The sequence below is a fragment of the Symphalangus syndactylus genome, chromosome 9, assembly GCF_028878055.3.
Source record: "Symphalangus syndactylus isolate Jambi chromosome 9, NHGRI_mSymSyn1-v2.1_pri, whole genome shotgun sequence".
Classification (NCBI taxonomy): Eukaryota; Metazoa; Chordata; class Mammalia; order Primates; family Hylobatidae; genus Symphalangus; species Symphalangus syndactylus.
In genome coordinates this window covers 101,336,367-101,354,709 of record NC_072431.2, presented here as the reverse complement: position 1 = coordinate 101,354,709, position 18,343 = coordinate 101,336,367, and the positions used below count along the sequence as shown (strand labels likewise).

Genomic DNA, 18,343 nt, shown 5'->3' with positions numbered 1-18,343 from the left:
TATTTAATAAATGGTGCTGGGAAAACTGGCTAGCCATATGTAGAAAGCTGCAACTGGATCCCTTCCTTACACCTTATACAAAAATTAATTCAAGATGGATTAAAGACTTATATGTTAGACCTAAAACCATTAAAATCCTACAAGAAAACCTAGGCAATACCATTCAGGACATAGGCGTGGGCAAGCACTTCATGTCTAAAACACCAAAAGCAATGGCAACAAAAGCCAAAATCGACAAATGGGATCTCATTAAACTAAAGAGCTTCTGCACAGCAAAAGAAACTATCATCAGAGTGAACAGGCAACCTACACAATGGGAGAAAATTTTTGCAACCTACTCATCTGACAAAGGGCTAATATCCACAATCTACAATGAACTCAAACAAATTTACAAGAAAAAAACAAACAACCCCATCAAAAAGTGGGCAGAGGACATGAACAGACACTTCTCAAAAGAAGACATTTATGCAGCCAAAAAACACATGAAGAAATGCTCATCATCACTGGCCATCAGAGAAATGCAAATCAAAACCACAGTGAGATACCATCTCACACCAGTTAGAATGGCCATCATTAAAAAATCAGGAAACAACAGGTGCTGGAGAGGATGTGGAGAAATAGGAACACTTTTACACTGTTGGTGGGACTGTAAACTAGTTCAACCATTGTGGAAGTCAGTGTGGCGATTCCTCAGGGATCTAGAACTAGAAATACCATTTGACCCAGCCATCCCATTACTGGGTATATACCCAAAGGACTATAAATCATGCTGCTATAAAGACACATGCACACGTATGTTTATTGCAGCACTATTCACAATAGCAAAGAGTTGGAACCAACCCAAATGTCCAACAACGATAGACTGGATTAAGAAAATGTGGCACATATACACCATGGAATACTATGCAGCCATAAAAAATGATGAGTTCGTGTCCTTTGTAGGGACATGGATGAAACTGGAAAACATCATTCTCAGTAAACTATCGCAAGGACAAAAAACCAAACACCACATGTTCTCACTCATAGGTGGGAATTGAACAATGAGAACTCATGGACACAGGAAGGGGAACATCACGCTCCGGGGACTGTTGTGGGGTGGGGGGAGGGGGGAGGGACAGCATTAGGAGATACATCTAATGCTAAATGAGGAGTTAATGGGTGCAGGAAATCAACATGGCACATGGATACATATGTAACAAACCTGCACATTGTGCACATGTACCCTAAAACCCTAAAGTATAATAAAAAAAAAAAAAAAGAATTCAAATAGCCCAACAGATTGTTTCTAATTCTAGTTATTTTGGAAACTGCCAATATGATATTTCAATTTACCACCAAAACATCTGAAATTACTCAAAGGAAAATGACTTTTGAGTATGCATCTCCTGTGTATCATTGTAAGAAAAGGATCATGTTTTCATGTAGCTTACATAGAAAGTAATGTAGTTTATAGAGAAGCTAATTTTTATACAGAAACTACATGAACACATAATTCCAGAAACCCAGGTAGGTCTTCCTTCAACCATCAGAGATGCTCCACATTGGCTAAAATGAACCCAGTACTGGAAAAAGACCTCTAGTTCCTATGAATAGAAACAGGCACGCTATTTTCTATGACAAATTAGTACCGAGTCTTACATAAATATGACCTTAATGGTACTAATGTTTAAAGCCAACCTAAGTTGTTCTGATTCCCATTCTGAACATTGAGGTTCAACATCATTAATAGACAAGCCGAAGATAATCACTATCCTGAGGGCTTTGCCAGCTGCGTGAGTGAACATGCTGTTTTAGCAGCAGCCACTTTTTGGTCTGCATTAGATTGATGGCATATTTTGTTCTGTTTCTTTATGGAAATATGGTTTATCTATACCACTAAACTCTTTTCTTTTTCTGGCAACCGATTCAGAGTTAAAAACATAACCGTGTCTGTTAAAACATAACCGTGTCTGTTATGCCAGACACGGTGGCTCACACCTGTAATCCCAACACTTTGGGAGGCCGAGGCAGATGGATCTCCTGAGGTCAGGAGTTTGAAACCAGCCTGGGCAACATGGTGAAACCCCGTCTCTACTAAAAATATGGAAAAAAAAATTAGCCAGGCATGGTGGCATGCGCCTGTAATCTCAGCTACTCAGGAGGCTGAGGCAGGAGAATCACTTGAACCCAGGATGTGGAGGTTGCAGTGAGGCAAGATCGTGCCACTGCATTCCAGCCTGAGCAACAGAGTGAAACTCTGTCTCAAAAAAGAAAAGAAAAGTTTAGAAAATACTGGATTCTGATTTTATTGGAATTCATAGTGGTAGGTTTAGGATACATGGGTAAGAGGAACAGAGATGTTTAAATATCAAAATGCAGGATCACCTCTAATCAATATATTCTCCTTTATCAGTCAAAACAAAACATCAGTCATCAGGTAAGCTGTTTGTCCCACCCTACCCTCACATGGCTGAGAAAGGAATCATATTCTAGTTAAATTTGTACAGTGAGGCCAGGTGCGGTGGTTCACGCCTGCAATCCCAGCACTTTGGGAGGCCAAGGTGGGCGGATCACCTGAGGTCAGAAGTTTGAGACCAGTCTGACCAACATGGAGAAACCTCATCTCTACTAAAAATACAAAATTAGCTGGGCATGGTGGAGCATGCCTATAATCCCAGCTACTCAGGAGGCTGAGGCAGGAGAATTGCTTGAACACAAGAGGTGGAGGTTGCAGTGAGCCAGTCACACCATTGCATTCCAGCTGGGCAACAACAGCAAAACTCTATCTCAAAAAAAAAAAAAAAAAAAAGTGGGTACAGTGAGAAAATATATCTCCCAAGGGCACAAACAACACATATTGAACTTCCTTATCTGCTCTCCTCTCAAAAAAACTCACTCTTTCCATTCCTTAACATCACATTACAGAACATCATCTTTAAGACATGAATGCTAACCTCTTTTTGGTTTAATAAATTTGTGGATAATAAGCACCTAATGGATTATGGACAGGTTTATAGATATATTTTTGATATAGCACTAACCATTCATTCATTCATTCCTGACATCTGCTCCAGGCTGGTGGTGGTATGGGTGTCAGACTGAGAGTCTGCACATTACAGCATGCCATGTACAACTATGCGGGTAAAGACAACGCATTCTGAGAGCTCAGAGAAGAGGACAAACAGCAGTGCCTTCTGGAGGTCCTCTGAGAAGTCTTGAAGCAGCAAGCACTAAAGGCCACTACATGTCCCCAAGAAAATCAAACATAAGGATGGCTGAAATGCTGGCCTGACCTAGTTAGACCTTTTCTTTCCTAGAAAGTAAGTATTTCATCAAGTTTTGCAGGTTTATAATGGGTTTGTAGACTTGGCATATAATTGGTCTTAAACTATTTTCAACAATGGTTACGTGTCCAACACTGTACTAGGAGCAGGACTGGGAAATGGGCCTCCTAGGTCTGGCATATTCTAAACCAGTCTAGTTAGGGTGCATTGGCCAGGGACTGCCTGGATGGTATTGCAGATTGTGCATTGAACAATACTAAGAGACAACATTCCTAATATAGTCATTGTAGAAATGAATATTCATCATGCCAGCAAATGGCAGTAAAGAGTCTGGTTTTAACTAAGGCAGTGTATCAGGACAATTTCTGAAAGATCGAAATAAAGTATCTTGAGGAGAGGATGCCTTTATTCTAATTCATACAAAAATCCTATGGGCTGCTGACTGCCCTGTTTTTTGTTCATTCAAAACAGGATATAGGGAGGAAGTGGATCACTCAGTGGTGGTCTCTCCAGTCATCAGTACAGGCATCCTTCGGAGTTGCCCCAGAGATGATCCCTTGGGCAAAGGCTAACAGCACTGGAGGACCAGAGGAGGAGCTGAGAGTGTAGTACCAGGAAGAAATAATACACAGGCTGACTTTCCCCATGTCATTTGCTCTTGGTGTCCTCCCTCCCAGTGGGAGTTCCAGGGCCCATGCCTTCTTTGCCTGAACCTCCAGGGCTCCTTTTCTGTGACCTCACTCTCCACTGGCACCTCCAGCAGCAAAGGTGAGCATTTCAACCAGAGAGCATAATGGCTTGACTTGACCTGCTTCTAAACAGGGACCCTTTCTCATTCATCATTTCAACCTCACACCCTAAGGAGAGACTCAAAACACTGTGGTTGGGTAAAGTGAATGAATATAATCATTAGGCAAAATGCATTTTTAGAATAACCAGTTGATTTCATTTATCCCTGACGTCATTGGGATTCATGTAACAAAGCAATACATAAGAGAAATCTGGCTCTTACACACTGCCAGTCATCTTTTTGGCTCTGCAACTCTTCCTTTCTCAAGAAAGGATGAGAAGTGGTGTGTGCCAAAGGAAATTTCATTTTAAGGAATGATCAGGGGACAGTGGTTAAATTATTTTATTTTATTTTTATTTTTTTGAGACAGAGTTTTTGCTCTGTTGCCCAGGCTGGAGTGCAATGGTGTGATCTCGGCTCACTGCAACCTCTGCCTCCCGGGTTCAAGTGATTCTCACACCTCAACCTCCCAAATAGCTGGGATTACAGGTGCCCACCACCATGCGCAGCTAGTTTTTGTTATTTTTTAGTAGAGAGGAGGTTTCACCATGTTGGCCAGGCTGGTCTCAAAATCTTGACCTCAGGTGATCCACCCGCCGCAGGCTCCCAAAGCACTGGGATTACAGGTATGAGCCACCACCACAGCGAAAGTGGTTAAATTAAAAGGAACAATATAAAACTTTGAATTGGAAATCAAACAAAGAAGGGGCTGTTATTTATGTTAATGACACATAATAAAAGTTAAAAAAAAAAAAGGCAGGACTCAAATTACAAATCACCTCTGCTCTGGGTAATCTGAAAGTTCCTAAAATAGTAACTGAAGTAGCTCTCTTACCTTATAATTATTCATGATTTCAGTTAACCATGGCTTAACTGACTGTACTGTATCTTCTCGCAAGTACTTTCCAACTATAGTTCCATCATTAAAAGTCCGATTTCCCACATGGATGGCTTGTCTCACCTCTGGGAGTGACAAAAATTTCACATAGTAAAGCTGATCCTCAGGTTCCTGGCAGAAGAGGGCATTGCAAAGACATAGGGAACATGATTGGTGGCAGGAACAGTATGTTGGGAAAAGCTGTGAATTTATTATAACATACAACATGGAGAAACGTGACGGGACTATTAACTTGTTGCCATTCTTTTTTTTTTTTTTTTTTGAGACGGAGTCTCGCCCTGTCGCCCAGGCTGGAGTGCAGTGGCGCGATCTCGGCTCACTGCAAGCTCCGCCTCCTGGGTTCACGCCATTCTCCTGCCTCAGCCTCTCTAAGTAGCTGGGACTACAGGCGCCCGCCACCACGCCCGGCTAATTTTTTTTGTATTTTTAGTAGAGACGGGGTTTCACCGTGGTCTCGATCTCCTGACCTCGTGATCCGCCCGCCTCGGCCTCCCAAAGTGCTGGGATTACAAGCGTGAGCCACCGCGCCCGGCCAACTTGTTGCCATTCTTTAAATTTTAACTTGGAGGTTTTGAGATAATTTAGGTGGAATCTTTTTACTAATGAGAAATCTGAATGACGTAATACTCTTAGAGCAAATATCCAATTTGCAAATACAGGATTTTCCTTTGCAGAAACTAATCTTTTGCAATCTGTGACTCCCATTAGCAACCCCACTAGAGGCAAAGATAGAGAAAACAAAAGAGGTGAGATTATCAAAATCAATTCACTCCTTGTTGGTGGCTCTTTGGAAAGAAGGTCAAATGGATCACAAGGGCCAGGGTGGTGGCTGGCGTGCTGGATTTAAAGCTAAGAATTTCTTTTCTGTGTTCTGCTGTTTATTAAAACCACACACACACAAAATTGGATTGACTATAATAAGGGGGAAAATATGTCAAATGTGAAAAGAGATGATACTTTATGAAGGACACAAGACAGAAGAAAAGTTGTCCATGAAGCTTATTTAAAAAAAAAAAACCTGCAATAAAGTCTCTGTAATAATCATTATACTGAAAGAAAGGAGTAAATGCTTTAAAAAAAAAAAAAACAGTTACACAAGGATTAAAAAAACTGTTAAAGTTTGAGTTTGACAACTTTGTGCTTCATCAACAATTTTTGCTAACTGTGAATATATTGTTGTAAAGAAAAAAAGATATCATCACAAATTTTGTTTCTGTCTTGTCTACCATATGTTTTTCTCTTAGTAGAATCTAAATCCAAAACTGCAGCATTGGCGAATTCCACTGAAACTAACGTTGTACTTTATTTACAAACTAGTTCATAAATCAGGCAATTCTAAAAACAGAATGCATTGTCATAAGCATTAGACAAAGATTATACAAATTCAAACACCTACTTTGGCTCTGTTTGTCTAATTCTACACAAAAGATACCAACTTTGGCCTACTTTTATGAAACAAACTACTTGAATACTTTGAGAAATATTCCAGAAGGCTTCAAGTAAGGGCCATACTAAATGCATTAAACATCTTAAGTTAAAAGTAAGACAAAGCAAACATTTTCATTAAGGCTTTGGCAGTTTTGATTATCCAAGCGTCTTAAGTACAGAACAAAGAATGTGGGCATTTTCAAGAGACTCGTAAACAGACTTGAAGCTCTGGGACCTGAGACCCAGAACTCCACTCCCAGACTGTGTCCTTCACAAAAGAGCCTCTATAACAAGCTCTACTGGGGGAAATCATGTTAATCAGAAGTTGTTTGAGTTATCTGAAATATCACACATTCTCAGTGGTCAGATTATACCGTATACAACACTGATGAGGAAAAGATCCTATGGGTTAGTAGACCACATCACGCGGCACAGTTTGGACATGTTGGTCTAGTATAAAGTCATCTATAATATTTCCCAAATCAAACGAAGTTCGGTTTTGCCAAAAGTTTTAAGCAAACATTATTATGGTTTTTAAAATGTTGTCATTACCGTGCACCGCAAAAAGTTATAGTAATTACTACATCCTGTAACATTCTGGAAGTAAGAAGGATCACTTGTTAAGTCGCCATCTAGTAGTTTATCCAGTATCTAAGTTGGGAGAGAGGGAGAAAGAGAGAAAGAAAACATCAGTGTGGGTAAAAATGCACAGACATTTGTCATTTCATTTATTCAACAACTTTTTCATTCCTTTATTGTTTCATCCAGCGCCCACTTATTGTGCATATTCTCTGTGATAAACACTGTCATGGCACTGAAGAAACGGCCATCAACCAAACAGATCAATGGTCCTCCCCCATGGAGCTTTTATTCTACGGGGGGACAACAAGCATTTCTAAGTAATTACGTCATATGGTAGACAGTGATAAACTCTTGAGTATGTTAGGGAATGATAAGGAGAAAACTAAAGAGGAGTAGGAAGTGTCATGTGTGTGCATGTGTGTATGGGACACTGTAGAGAGGAGGTCAGAGGACCTCACTTAGAAGGTGGTATTTGAGTAAAGATATGTTGGATGAGAGGAATAGAGCCATACAGACATCTAGGGGAAGGAAGGTTCCAGGCAGAGGACACAGCGAGCTCAAAGGCCTTGCCTATGGGAGTAAGCCTTGTGGGAAGGGTGCCTTAACATGGATCATGAACTGCTCACCAGATGACATAGAGAGAAGACGCAGGATATGGTGCAGATGCAGGTTCCTGGAGCTGGTGGAAGTTATCTTTGGGCTGACATTAAAAAACCCAGTCACCAGCTGAGTGGGAGAGCAGTCAGCATGGTTTCGTGCTTTCCTCCAGCCATTGCCAGCTGTGTAGAGACAAGCACAGCCTAGCAGAGAGGCAGACTGAGCCAGGGCTGTGGTTCAGCCAAAGGAGTCAGAGGAAGTGCAAAAGAGGTTTGGGCTTGGAAATGTATGGAATGACTGACCCTGGGTTGAAGACAGGTAATTAGAGAAATGGAGACTTGAGGGGGTTAGAGATAGTGGAGAGGCAGGAGAATCAATGGATTGAAAGGTAGTGAGGTTGCAGGGCTGTAAGATTGGTACATTAGCAGAAGAGATCTAGGACAGGAGGTGGTAGTTGGAGAAAGATGTTGGAATGTGTGATTGTGGATCAGCTGCCAGCTTTTTAGGGTATGAGAATCAGTAGCTAAGATGAGGAGGAGAACAAGATCATTGAAAAAGAGGAGGCTGAGGCACCAAGGACCAGGTCCTAAAAGGATCGTCAATGTGGATCTTGCAGTTACCAGGAATTACGACGAGAATAATGCTGGAAAGAGCGACAGGGAGGAAGGAGCTCAGCTATTCAAATGAGAGGGAGTAACCAGGGGTTGGTAGACAGACACAATTGGAAGTGGTCAGAGGCCCTGTCTGAGGACAGGAGAGTCAAAGCTCAGTGCTTTAGGAGGAGGCAGGGAACATGATCTGAAAGTCACATGATGAGCAAGGAAGACACCTACTCCACCTATGAACCAAGCGATACAGAGAAGCTAAGAGAGAGAACAGCCCCCACTCAAGAGGACCACAGGGACTTCAGCATCAGGGGAGAGCCAGGTTTCCATCAAAGCAAGAAGATGAAGGAAGAAAATAGTCACAGAAGAGGCTGAAGACATGGAGGGGGGTTGTTGATGATGATATTCAGTTGTAAGGGGTTCTTATGAAAGGATTCTAAGAATTGAAGTCAGCACATGTTAAAAACAATCTATCAAGTACAAATTTAGGTCTCTTATCAGATAAGGTATTATTATTCTGCTTTTATGGGTGAGAAAACTGAGACACATGAGTTTAAGCAACTTGCTTAGGACACCTTACTAATAATGTCAGAGGTCAGATGATTAGGCCACGACTCCTGAGCCTGCACACTCAACCATGCACACACTGGCTCCCAGCAGTCAGCCTGCAATGCTTCCTACTTGCCAATTCCTTCTGGCCATGTTCCAACATTTGAGAAATAGTCTAATTATTGTATTCATATTCTTTTTTTTGAGATGGAGTCTCGCACTGTTGCCCAGGCTGGAGTGCAGTGGTGAGATCTCAGCTCACTGCAACTTCTGCCTCCCGGATTCAAGCAATTCTCCTGCCTCAGCCTCCCGAGTACCTGAGATTAAAGGTGCCTGCCACCACGCCTGGCTAATTTTTTTTTTTTTTGGTATTTTTAGTAGAGACGGGGTTTCACTGTGTTGGTCAGACTGGTCTCGAACTCCTGACCTTGTGACCTGCCTGCCTTGGCCTCCCAAAGGGCTGGGATTACAGGTGTAAGCCACCGCCCCCGGCCTGTATTCATATTCTTTTTCAAACATGAAAGAACTTATTCAAGTTCCTATTGCCATGGGGATAGAGGCCAAGAATGAAAAGGATTATCACCATAAAAGGCGGTGTGGGTGGAGGTGGTAGTAAGTATTCTCTACCAATGCTGCCATTGCTCAGGGACCCACATCTGGTTGTGCAGCTCCATGGCGATGCCTGTGGCTAAGGGGTGCGAAGGGACAGGGAACCAGCCAAAGTTCTGCTTGCTGAGCTGGAGAGCCTGGCTCAGGGCTGCATCTGGAGAAGTGGCCACCTCTTATCTTCACACAATGGAGGCATCTGCCTGCCCCGTCCTGAACCCACAGGACTGCATCACCACAGAGGAGGTGTCTTTTTCTAATTTGTTCACCCAGAGGGGGCACCATAGGCCAGGGTCATTCTGAATGCACACATCATTTTTGGAACTCATTGTTAGAAATTATCTTCAACACCAATGGGAATATAAAGTCAACCTTGAAGAATAACTTTGCTTTTAGAAAGAGTTAAAAGTCATTTGTTGGCTGGGCACGGTGGCCCACAGCTGTAATTCCAGCACTTTGGAAGGCTGAGGCGGGCGGATCACTTGAGGTCAGGAGTTTGAGACCAGCCCAGCCAACATGGTGAAACCCCATCTCTACTAAAAATAAGAAAAATTAGCCGTTCGTGGTGGCAAGCACCTGTAATCCCAGCTACTCGGGAGGCTGAGGCAGGAGAATCGCTTGAACCCGGGAGGTGGAGGTTGCAGTGAGCCGAGATCTTGCCACTGCACTCCAGCCTGTGCAAGAGAGCGAGACTCCATCTCAAAAAAAAAAAAAAAAAAAAAAAAGTCAGTTGTTGTCAAAAAAATAACATGGGTGGTCAAGACCTGTGAAATTAAGAACCTTGTGATTCAGAAAATCATCATGGAAAGGGAGGTAATACTGGACAGAGGATCAGCCATTTCACATCTTGCAGAATATCTAAGATGCCCCAGGATTTTTATAGAATGCCTGAAAATTACCATAGGAGAAATACTGTGGTGGAAATGGGGGAAGCAATTCCAGTCCTCGGCCTGCCGCAATCTATTTGTGTATCCTTCAGCAATTCATTGCTATCCCCCGGGGCTCGGCGTCCTCTCCACTCACCAGTAAATGTGTGTGTGTGTGTGTGTGTGTGTGTGTGTGTAAATGCATAGGGACAGTAGATGACCTATCTCCAGAGTACTCTCCAGCTCTGAGTTACTACTCTTTGATTAATTAAATCATTTTAAAGGATCAATCAGAGTGTCAAACAGGCTTTATCACTTTAGGCTTGAGATTCTGACATTTATATTCCCCTGGGTTTCAGGATTTGGTGGAGTCTTCCTTTGCAGTCATTGAAATATATTTCAACCACAAGTTGTTTACTGTCCTAAGTATCATTTTATCTATTTTCCTTGAAAAAGCAAAGGTCTTGTTTTAATTCATCACTCAAGATATGGGACCAATGGTCAAAAAGACATTCCAAGCCTTCAAAGGTTTTACCTGCTTGGGGTTCCGGTTTCTGATGTATCCGGTTTGGGAGAGATTCTAACCTCATGGGTCATGTTATCATTATCTCTAAATACACAACATACCTGAACTTTTCTATAGCTTCACTAATCCTGTAGGTGTTTAGCCTGCTGCATTATGTACCAGTCATCTTTCTGCTTTTTTTCTAAATATGGGCCTCTCAAATGCTCTTGCTCTTGACATTGCTTTATCCTGTGTGCTTCTTTAAAAACATATCAAATGTTTCATTTGCAAATTGGTCTCATGCCACATAAAATTTGGTATTAATTCTAAATATTGAAGTTTCACTCCTTTGTCCCCTCTGTGACTACCACAGCAGAAAGCCTTGAAAATACTATCATTGCAAGTGGCAGCATGATCCTACATGTCCCCCAGGAGACCCCTCTTCCTTTGTGTTTACAATTGCATAAGAAATTCTGAATCCACACTTTGCAACCACATTTAGTGTCCTGACACAGAGAAAGGAGAGCCTGGTGGAGCTCTGTAGGATGGCTCAGGACTCCTTTTTGCTCCATCCATTTGCACAGCTAGCTGCTATCAGAATTCACGGCAAGGGCGGTCACTGCCTTGGGGGATTTCTGATAGTGTCCCAACACCCTACTTGTAAAATGAAAAATAACTTTGTGTTATCCTCCACCTTTTCTCCAAGGTTGCATGTCTCCTATTTTGATCTGAACTGGCTGATCTGCAATGCCCTTAAGACAATATCAGATTTCTGCTATAATAACAGTAACGACATTAGATATACTGTTACAAAATATGTGTCTAATAACAAACAAATTAAAGCCCTCGGAATTCAGACATTGCCTCATTTACTACTGTGTCAAACATGATGGCTCTATAGTAAATGTGGCAAAAAGCCCCTCAGGGAGATTGTTTACACATGGCTCTGTCTGCATTGGCAAAAAAAAAAAAAAAAAAAAAAAAAAAAAAAAAAACTTCCTGTTTCCTAATATTTAGTATATTCTTACATTTTAAATAACTGAGAAAGAAAAGAGTGAAGAACGTAATTATTGATTCTCAAGTTTAATTTTAGGGGAGCAATGTAAGGATATGCACAAATATCAACGGCCCTTTGTAAGAGTTTCAAATTACTACACTTTATAATCTTTGTTCCTGACACATGTGTCACATGTCATCTGTTACACACTGTGGTCATTTCTCACAGCTGAAACCCTGTTTGTGGATATAAAACTCTTCTACATGGTTTACAGCAGATGGTGAAGCATATGCCTCTACTTCCTGGGTTGCCTTTCTTCTGATTTCCATATGATAGAGTCTGCCTTGAGGGCCTCCACAGCATTTAAAGAAATCAAAACGGTTAATGAAAGACACAGTTAGATAAACACTCCAAGATGATCTCAGGCTTAAAATATAGCCAAAGTAAATTCAAAGGAACAGACAGTCCTTTTCTTCATTATGAGGCCACTCAACTCACCTCCCGATCTCGAATGGAATAACAGATATACCTTCTTAACAAAAAAATGCCTGAGCACCAAGGTGTTCCCACTCACCCGCCCTCATTCCCAGATGGTTTTAATTGCTCAAGGGCAGCACAGGGCCCCCAGAACTCACTTCAAAGGCCTGAAACCAGTTCTGCTTCCTGATGTGTTCTATGCATTCGTGGCACTGCTTCTGGAAGTACTTTTTTTGCTTCTCATCCAACAAGCCAATTTGGTACAGGAATTCTGCATAGCCCCCTATAATCTGAAGACAAAAAAGACACATATCAATGTGACAAAGGGAGAAAAAGAAACCTTAAGGAAGCCCATTTGCTTGGTGAAATAATCCTCTGTAATTGTTAATCTTGTGCTGGTTAGCCAAGTAGGATAATTACATGCACACACACATATACACCCCATGACACACACAACAGAACACAACACAATACAAACACACACACATTTGCACTGACAGCCAATGTAAGCTGACACAGTAAATTGATAGGTTGAAACATTTGGTAAAAATTAGGAGATTTAAGTTATAAAGTCAACTGGTATTTCCCTTATCAAGTTAGACCTCTAAGAGGAGCCTTCCATCTGATAAAAAGGCATTTAATCCCCCTAAGAGACAAAATAGAAAGTCAGAAGGAGACACCTACTGATTCGGGATCAGAATATCCATCTCCGATAGCAATTCCTTTCAGGTTGATCTTCACCTCTCTCACAGGGTTGAGGGAATGGATGAGGTGTGCAATGGCTGGCACGTATTTCCCTGCATAAGACTGAGAAAGACAGATGTTGAAATGGCCAATCACAAATGGATGCTAGTAAAATTAAATGTACTTAAGTTAATTAAAATAACAATGAAGGAGCAATCTTTCTGCATGAGGTATACCATCTGTTTCTTAACCCCACATTATAGATTCCATAATAGCAAAAACCTCTGTCTTCCAATTCTTTTGTCGTCTCAGATAGCACCACATGACATGCACAGGTTCGATGCACAAAAAATCACAAGTGAACATGTAATAAGTGAACATTCTAATTTTCTTCCAAAATAAAATAACTTGGGAGAACACAATTCTGCCATGTGTTAGGCATCTCTTACCAGAAAGCACTATTCAAAGATTAGAGGGAAAAAAATCTCAAGTTTAAAATTAAGATTTCAAAATCTGATAATGCTGCAAATTTTGAAATCAACATGTACTAAAGGAATAGGAAAAGCAGAAAAGGAAAATAATATTTATTGGCCACTAAAATTTTCACTTGAACTCATCTCTATTTCCAACCCTTTCCAGCACAAGGTCCTTTTTCAAGGTCAGAATATTTTGTAGATATATTTCCCCTAACAAACATGGTAACAGTTCTACTTTAAGGCTGTGCTGGAAGAGCTACTATTGACTCAGCAATATTTTTCAAATAATTTTGCATTTTGCATTCTTTCCATCAAAAGTTGCCTTCTTGATATCTCCACTTGTATGTCTAATATTAAACTGCACACGTTCAAAATAAAGCTCCCAATCCCCAACCCTGAGGCAGCCTCCCTTTCAACTCATGTTAATTCTGTTTCTCCGCTGCTCAGGCCAACAATCTTGGTGGCCATTCTTTGTATCTCTCTTTCTCTCATATTCCACAAAAGTCAATCAGCCAAGCTTGTCAGCTCTACCTATTCCAACAAAATCTGTCCAGAGTCCAATGTCTTCTTACAACCCCTTCTCCATCACATCATCTCTGGCCTGGATGACTGCAGTAGACTCCTCATTGGCCTCCTTCTTTTGCCCTTATCCTTTAATGACTTCCCATCTTCCCATAAGCAAAGGCATAAGGGCTGACATGATCTGCTCCCTTCTCTACCCTCAACCCCTGCTACCCTCTCACCCATTCCTTTCCAGCCCATTGGGTTCCATGCTATTCCTTGCATATACCAGGCACATGTCCGCCAGGCCTCTGGACTAGCTGTTCCCTCCACCTGGAATGCTCTTCTCACAGGCCCCCATATGGCAAATTCCCTCAATTTCCTATATTTTTTCTTTCCTAAGTATTTCCTTAATACTTATCATTCTCCAACAAACTTTTACTTACTTATCTTATATACTGTTATTCTCCTACCCATACTAGAATATAAGATCTGTGAATACAGGGACATTTGTCTGTTTTGTTTACTTGAGTCCACTATGACTGATGTGTGTATTTGTTAGTGCTCAATAGTTGTTGAATGAATGAATCTTAAAATGAATCTACAGACATCTGAAAAAGAGCAATGCATCTATGTTCAAAACAGACTAGAGACATTATGTGGATACCTGTGAGTTCACAGACCCTTCACAGCATCTCCAAGGCCCTCCAGGGGTCTCTAGTTCAAAGGTTGGGAACCCCTGAAAGCTCTTATTTTATCCATACCATAATCATATGCTGAAGATAATCATTACTCCCATTTCAAGATGAGGACACTGAGGCTCAGAGAGGTCAAGTTGTAGAGCCAGAATTATACCTGAGCTGACCAACTCCAAAACCTAAACTCCTTCCAAGCAATGATAAAAGAATGTCATTTATGTAATTTATCTAAGATCTCCTCATTGATACAGCTCTCTTATGCAATAATAATTATTTAGGTAAAGTATTGAATCAAAGCAATTTATCCATTCATACTTGTAAGTACGTTTTAGCTTCCTTGTGTAATATAAAGGTGTGTTCATATGTCTGAAATTTGGTTTGTTGTCTAACTGTGCTATATTCTCTTGTTAGTGACAATAAGTGAACATTTGTCAAATACAATTTCTGTAAAATGACAAAAAAGCACATTTCCCTGAGTAACCATTTTACTGGTAAAAATGTATTATTATATAGTCTTTATTCAATGATAGTTTATTGGGCAATTCTTCTGTCAAAGGCATTAACATGGTTTGCCTCTGTGTTCCCAACCAAATCTCATCTCCAATTGTAATCCCTATGTGTTGAGGAAGGGATCTGGTGGGAGGTGACTGGATCATGGGGTCAGTTTCCCCCATGCTATTCTCGTGATAGTGAGGGAGTTCTCACGAGAGCTGATGGTTTTAAAAGGGCCAGTTTCCCCTGCCCATGCTCTCTCTCTCTCTCTCTCTCTCGTAGTATCTTTACAGCAGCGTGAAAACGAACTAATACAGGCATTATGCTAGATACTTGAGGAGACACAAAAATGAATAAAGCACAAAATTCGCCCTCATAAAGGTCACAATTTCTTTCAAAACTATATTATGGAAACCATGACTGACACATGATAAGAGCAAAGTTTACCATTTCTTAGATTACAATTTCTATAATGTATACATTGCCTAGCACAAAGTAGGTAAATAAAAACATACTTGATAAATGAATGACTTATCTGGCGTTACTTCTAAATATTTTTCCCCTATCAGAAATTGGCACAAATGCTAAAAAGTTTATCTTCCAGTGATATTATCACTCCAATTTTCTTGTTATAAGACCTGGTAATAAAACATCTCTCTTGACCCTTTCTGACATGGAAGGGCATGTACTTTAAGTTGCTATGTAGGTAGTCATGACAAACGTAGGCTGAAACATCTGCATTTTTATGGCACCTTCCCCCAGTGACCATCATGTGTATCTGGGTATCTGGGATATATCCAGGCAGGGAATTAAGAAGGAACACCCACTCAGTTTTTGACCATTACTACAAGCCAGGCTACCTCACCTACTTTAAACCAATTTAAGATAAACATTATTTTCCAATATTTTACAGTGATGAAAACAAGGGCCCGTGCACTTCATTCACATGCCTGGCTGGAATTCTACCCTGGCTTGGCTGTCTCTGCAGCTCCTCTTTGTCATATCTAATCGCATTTCAGTCAATGAAATCTTTTCTATTGAGAAGATACTCCCCCCAAAAAAAAGCCATCATTGACAGTCAATGGTCCTGGAATACACCACGGGTCTGAGGTCCCCCAAGGTGGAACTACATCTTGGGTTTATCTACTCCAAGCTTGCTAAGCTGATCATTTATGAAAAACAAAACAGGGAGATGAGTAGTACTATAACCACATCCAAAATGAAATTCTTCAATATTCAGTCCACATCTGCCAACCTCACAGTGATGATCTTTATCTTTTTTTTTTTTAACTTTCTAATGACTATCACACACTTCCTTGCTTTGCGTCAGTGTGACAAATCCGTCATTGCCTTTTTCATTAATCATTCCATTGGTTGAGTGACTCAGGCTGTCACAGAGAAGACAATTATAGAATTATTTTTATGGAAAACAGACACTGAAACATTGTAATAAAATTTCAATTATTTTCGCTCTCCTTGTTGAGATAGTTTTTTTTTTTTTGGCAAGATCAGACTCATTTATTCTTCTTGAATCATTTATTTCTGAATTTAATGATTCTCTGACTGCCATTAAGTACTTCAAAAGACAACCAGGTAATAAATCCAGTATGTTTTATTTTACCTCATTTGCCTTTTCCTGTATGTATTTTATAGAACCCCATATTTCAGAAGAATTTAGGTGTGACTGCCTTATGGATTAGAAATCGACTAAATGGTCCCTTAGGCCTATAACAGTGATTCTGTAATTTTATGAACTATTGCTTCTTTTGTTCTGAGTTCTAATGAAAACAGCAACAACAACCAGAACTCTTGGTCCCGTGGCTTCTCTGACCTCCCCATGGTGTTCACCAGTGTTGGCAGCAGCTGGTCAATGAAGCCCCTGAAGTCTGTGAACTAACACTAACCTTCTAACATGGGATCAGATCCTGGCCTCATAAAAGCTCAGAGCAATACCAAAGCAATTTTAAAAAGAAAGAGGAAAAGTGTGGCCAGAAACTATCTGAACACATATTATTTTAGGATTTGGCAGTGACCTTCAAATGAGAAACTCAGCCAGATAAACATAACACATCTAACAGAATTCAAACTAGGTTAGCACTCAACACATCAGAATTTTAGGGTGCCCTTATTATTCCTTTCTAATAATTAAAGGAGCTTCAAGCTGCAATTTCCAACACTGCTCTTACTTGGTTAATTTTTCCCATGGTGACCATATTTTGAGCTCACCTCCTACAAGAAGGACCAGAGGTATTAGGGTATGTTTGTACATGCTTGTATTTGCTGGAGCTTAAAGAGGCTATAAACTTCCAATTCTCCTCCTACATCAGAAGGATCTCAGAATTCAGCTCTCAATCTTTTATTTCTCCCAAGAGAGAAAAAGGCCTTAACATCATAGTTGAATAGTAGTTTTGAATCTTGGTTTGCGATTTTTTTTCCAGCCTAATGGAAATCCCATGAGGAGCACATTGTACCTGTAAAAATAGAGAGAATGCAATGTTTGCTTAATTACCCAGATGTGTAAAAACACAATGAAATTGGATGTAGAGAAAACTTGTAATTGTGTCTTTTGCCTGAATCTCTCTTTTCTTATATGTTTCAACAACGTTCACAGCCTACTTACTGTAACCTGCCATTTGTTTACTTTCAAGGAAGGGAAAAAGATTTCAGAGCTAAAGTCCAGCTTCAATCAGCTCCTCCAGAGGAAAACAAATAGTGTCAGAGAATAATATTAAAATGGAAACAATGTCCTCTTACAGAAATTTCACATATGGTAGCAGTTACTATTGTTTAAGCTACTCTCAGTTGACTACATTTCTCTGAAGTTTAGTAGAAAAAAAAATAGATACACTTATATACTCATTCTCTGCCTTGCTTCTAGGTACACATTTCATGGTGAAAAAATTCAGAACTTTGTCAGTGATAATGAGCAATGGCTTTTGAAATGAGACACAGCTAAACCTAGACACAAAGTTTCACAATCCACAGGCCTTAGTTCCTATCCTTTGCCTGGCAGGTGGAAAGAGGGAGTTGTCAACTTCAGCAATGGTACACTGAGGACCCCGAGGGCGATTCTAAGCTCCTCGCCCTGCTTGAACCCCACTCTCCCCAGCTACACAGAAGAAAAAAGAATTCTTCTTTGAAGAATTCACTACTGGGCTGGTGAGAGCTCCTTTGTATCCCAAGAAGGAATCAAGGCGCACTGCTCTTCTGGAATCAGTCATATCATTCCCTTGTTCTCCAGCTCATCCCAGGCACAGACTACAATAGAGCTGCCACCCATTTATGGGAGAAGACCAGAGGGAAGAAGACAGCTTCAATGCCTCAAAGAG

At 40.7% G+C, this 18,343-nt stretch overlaps 1 protein-coding gene across 12 annotated transcripts in view; it reads right to left on the bottom strand.

Moving 5' to 3' along the window:
* CPVL (carboxypeptidase vitellogenic like) overlaps positions 1-18,343 on the bottom strand; it is a 273,532-nt gene that overhangs the window by 136,438 nt on the left and 118,751 nt on the right. For 10 of the 12 annotated variants that reach the window (XM_055293553.2, XM_055293554.2, XM_055293555.2 and 7 more), the window contains 4 exons: positions 12,848-12,970; positions 12,322-12,453; positions 6,932-7,030; positions 4,889-5,062 (listed from right to left, as the gene is read on the bottom strand). In XM_055293553.2, coding sequence (XP_055149528.1) covers positions 4,889-5,062; positions 6,932-7,030; positions 12,322-12,453; positions 12,848-12,970 — 528 coding nt within the window. Of the gene's footprint in view, positions 1-4,888; positions 5,063-6,931; positions 7,031-12,321; positions 12,454-12,847; positions 13,013-18,343 lie in introns of all 12 variants that reach the window. The other 2 variants (XM_063609709.1, XM_055293562.2) reach the window with 2 other exon arrangements.